Here is a 2403-nt window from a genome sequence, read left to right as displayed (position 1 = left end):
GCAGTCTTCGTCTGGACGGGTTGAGAGAGCAGTGTTGCCTCCCCGCTGGCCAGCCGATTTCTGAAATGATGTGGTGTTTATCTGTGCCTCGCGTCAGGGCTACGTTTTGATCCTGCCAGAAACTCCATGCCCAACTTGCCGCTTCGTCGACCGCCACGCCTGCGAAGAATGGGTGCACATTCGCCATGACGACATCGGCTTCCTTGGCCAGTTCGGGGGTCCAGTTATCGCCCAGATCAGAGGTGGCAACGGGCATATCGGCGCCCATAGATTTCAGCTGGGACTTGACTTCCTGCATGTATTTTACCAGTGCGGTGGTGGTGGTTAGGGGTGAGTTGGAGTTTTTGCCGCGGTAAAGCACTTCGTTTCCGACGATGACACCCATGAAGACGGATTTGTTTTTGGTTTCTCGGACGATCTCGTACAGCTGCTCCATCTGGCGGTCGTTGGTGGTGGCATTATTATCAATCCAGACACCCAGCCAAAGCTTCATATCTTTCAGCTCCAGCCTCTGCATCGCGTGGAGAACCATCTGTGTCTGGTTGCAGTCTGTACCGTAAAGCCGTACGGTGTTCGTCAGCATGGAGAGAACCGCCATGTCGCGAGTGACGTTGTTTTGACTAGGAGGGTAAGTGAGGCATAGCGGGTATTGCGTGCCCCAGGGGTATAATCCATGCCTGGAAAAACCTTGTACAAGCCCTCCATTGCCATTAGCTCCTTGATTTCCGGTGAATCTTTGTTAAGGTCCCCGTGCGTCGCCAGGTCGTCGTCGCTGGACTGTCCACCCCTGCCGCCCGAGTTTCTGTTTCGAGAACCCAAAATACCGCCAACTATGCCGCCCACGATCCCGATTACTACCAGCGCTATTATGATACCCACAATCCATTTCATTATTTTGTTCCCATGTTTCTGATTACTTAGCCATTCACTCTTCTCAGTAGAGACAGCATCATATTCGGGACCACCGTCAGGGCCACCCGTAGTCTGACCTTGAACACGTGCTGGGAGGCTTGCCAGAGCTCTTCCTGCAGCAGCTCCTGCAACAGCTCCTCCCGCACCCGCAGCGGGGAGACTGTTATGACTGGAATTTTTACCAAGGCTTAGCATCGATCGTCGCTGAGGTTTTCGCATGAAACCATCGTCCCCGTCATCGATGATATCATTAGGGTTAATAGGTTCGGCATTTACAGGTCCCCACGAGTTATGATGAGACCTTTGGTAAGGGTCATCGTAGAATCCTCCAGCACCTCCATACTGGATATATTGTTGATGTCCATTATTGCTGTTCGAGTACAGGCTTCTTTGGCCTGGGGTAACTTGTCCAGTGCCATCCATGGAAGCACCTAAGCCGACATTTGACGAGTAAGGGTCTTGTCCGCCTGGAGATCGAGAAGAGCCCATTGGGGGCATGTCCTGCGGCGCAGAGGTGTAAGGATGATCTGAACCCATTGTATTTCCGTTCTCACCACGTTTAGACGATTCGTAGTAGTATTGGTTTTGCCCAATGCTATCATGTCCGCCTGGCATTGTGTCAAATCCGCGCTGGTGCTCGTTTGGCGAATGCGCTGTTCCGAGAGCGGTGCCCGCGATTCCGCCAGCAGCTGCTGCGGCACCCCAGCTGTCTCCTACTGGAGCGACTCTCGATGTAGTCTGTGAGGACTGTGTATATTCTGTGTCCCGTGAGGCTGCCGGTCTTCTCTGGGCGTGAGGAGGCGGCGTAGGGCTAGGGAAGTTATAGTGAACGGGAGAGACTGGGGACACTGGTGTTGTGTGGGAATCCTGATATCCGCCTGGTCGCTGTTTTCGGAGCTTGCTATAGGCACTATCTGGATGCGCGGCAGGGTGTAAACGAGCGGCAGAGAGAGGTGAATGGGGAGAATGGGAGGAATGAGAGGATGGGGAAGCGTGTGGATTGTCGGCGTAGTAGGAAGGTTGAGACGAGGTCTGCGGCGACCCCCGGCTTCGAGCTATGGATCCGCCATGAGCATCGTAGCCAGCGTCAGCGTCATTGTGGTAACGGTAAGCCATGCGGAAGGCCTATGTTCTGGTTCACAGAGGCCAACGTTTAATACTCTTTCTTGTTTTGTGTTTAAGTACCAAGCGATAGTGTGCCCCGAAGACTGGAAAAGTTTCAGATTTCCCGTGGTAAGATTTGTTCGCCGACTAGGCCAAGTCCCCCCCATCCAGCGTTTCTCTGAATCTTCTCTGCCAGGCACGCCGCCACAGCAAGCAGAGAATGTGATACCGGGCCAGAGCCAGATGCAATTATGGGAGTGACAATGACGACGCAGAACGGCACTGTGTCAGTTGTGCGACTGGAGGAGAGGGAGGAAGATGGATGCGACCGATTATATTATTTATGACAGGAGCCCTGCTGCGGGGGGAATCGCTTCGGTTTGACTC

At 53.6% G+C, this 2403-nt stretch overlaps 2 protein-coding genes across 2 annotated transcripts; both read right to left on the bottom strand.

The window, feature by feature from the left end:
- Nucleotides 1-93: 93 nt before the first annotated feature.
- BDBG_16315 (murein transglycosylase) lies at nt 94-517 on the bottom strand (the record flags this gene model as incomplete). The annotated part of the gene is made up of 2 exons (XM_031724296.1): nt 94-99; nt 179-517. 2 exons carry the CDS (start codon nt 515-517, stop codon nt 94-96), a joined length of 345 nt encoding a protein of 114 aa, XP_031576311.1.
- Nucleotides 518-576: 59 nt separating this feature from the next.
- On the bottom strand, nt 577-2028 carry BDBG_16314 (uncharacterized protein; the record flags this gene model as incomplete). Its single annotated transcript, XM_031724295.1, has 1 exon — nt 577-2028. The coding sequence occupies one exon, from the start codon at nt 2026-2028 to the stop codon at nt 577-579; it is 1452 nt and encodes a 483-aa protein (XP_031576310.1).
- Between the last annotated feature and the right edge of the window lie 375 nt (nt 2029-2403).

This window comes from Blastomyces gilchristii, assembly GCF_000003855.2.
Source record: "Blastomyces gilchristii SLH14081 genomic scaffold supercont1.2, whole genome shotgun sequence".
Classification (NCBI taxonomy): Eukaryota; Fungi; Ascomycota; class Eurotiomycetes; order Onygenales; family Ajellomycetaceae; genus Blastomyces; species Blastomyces gilchristii.
Note: the sequence above shows the minus strand (reverse complement) of the source record. Positions and strands in the feature narration are given on the sequence as shown.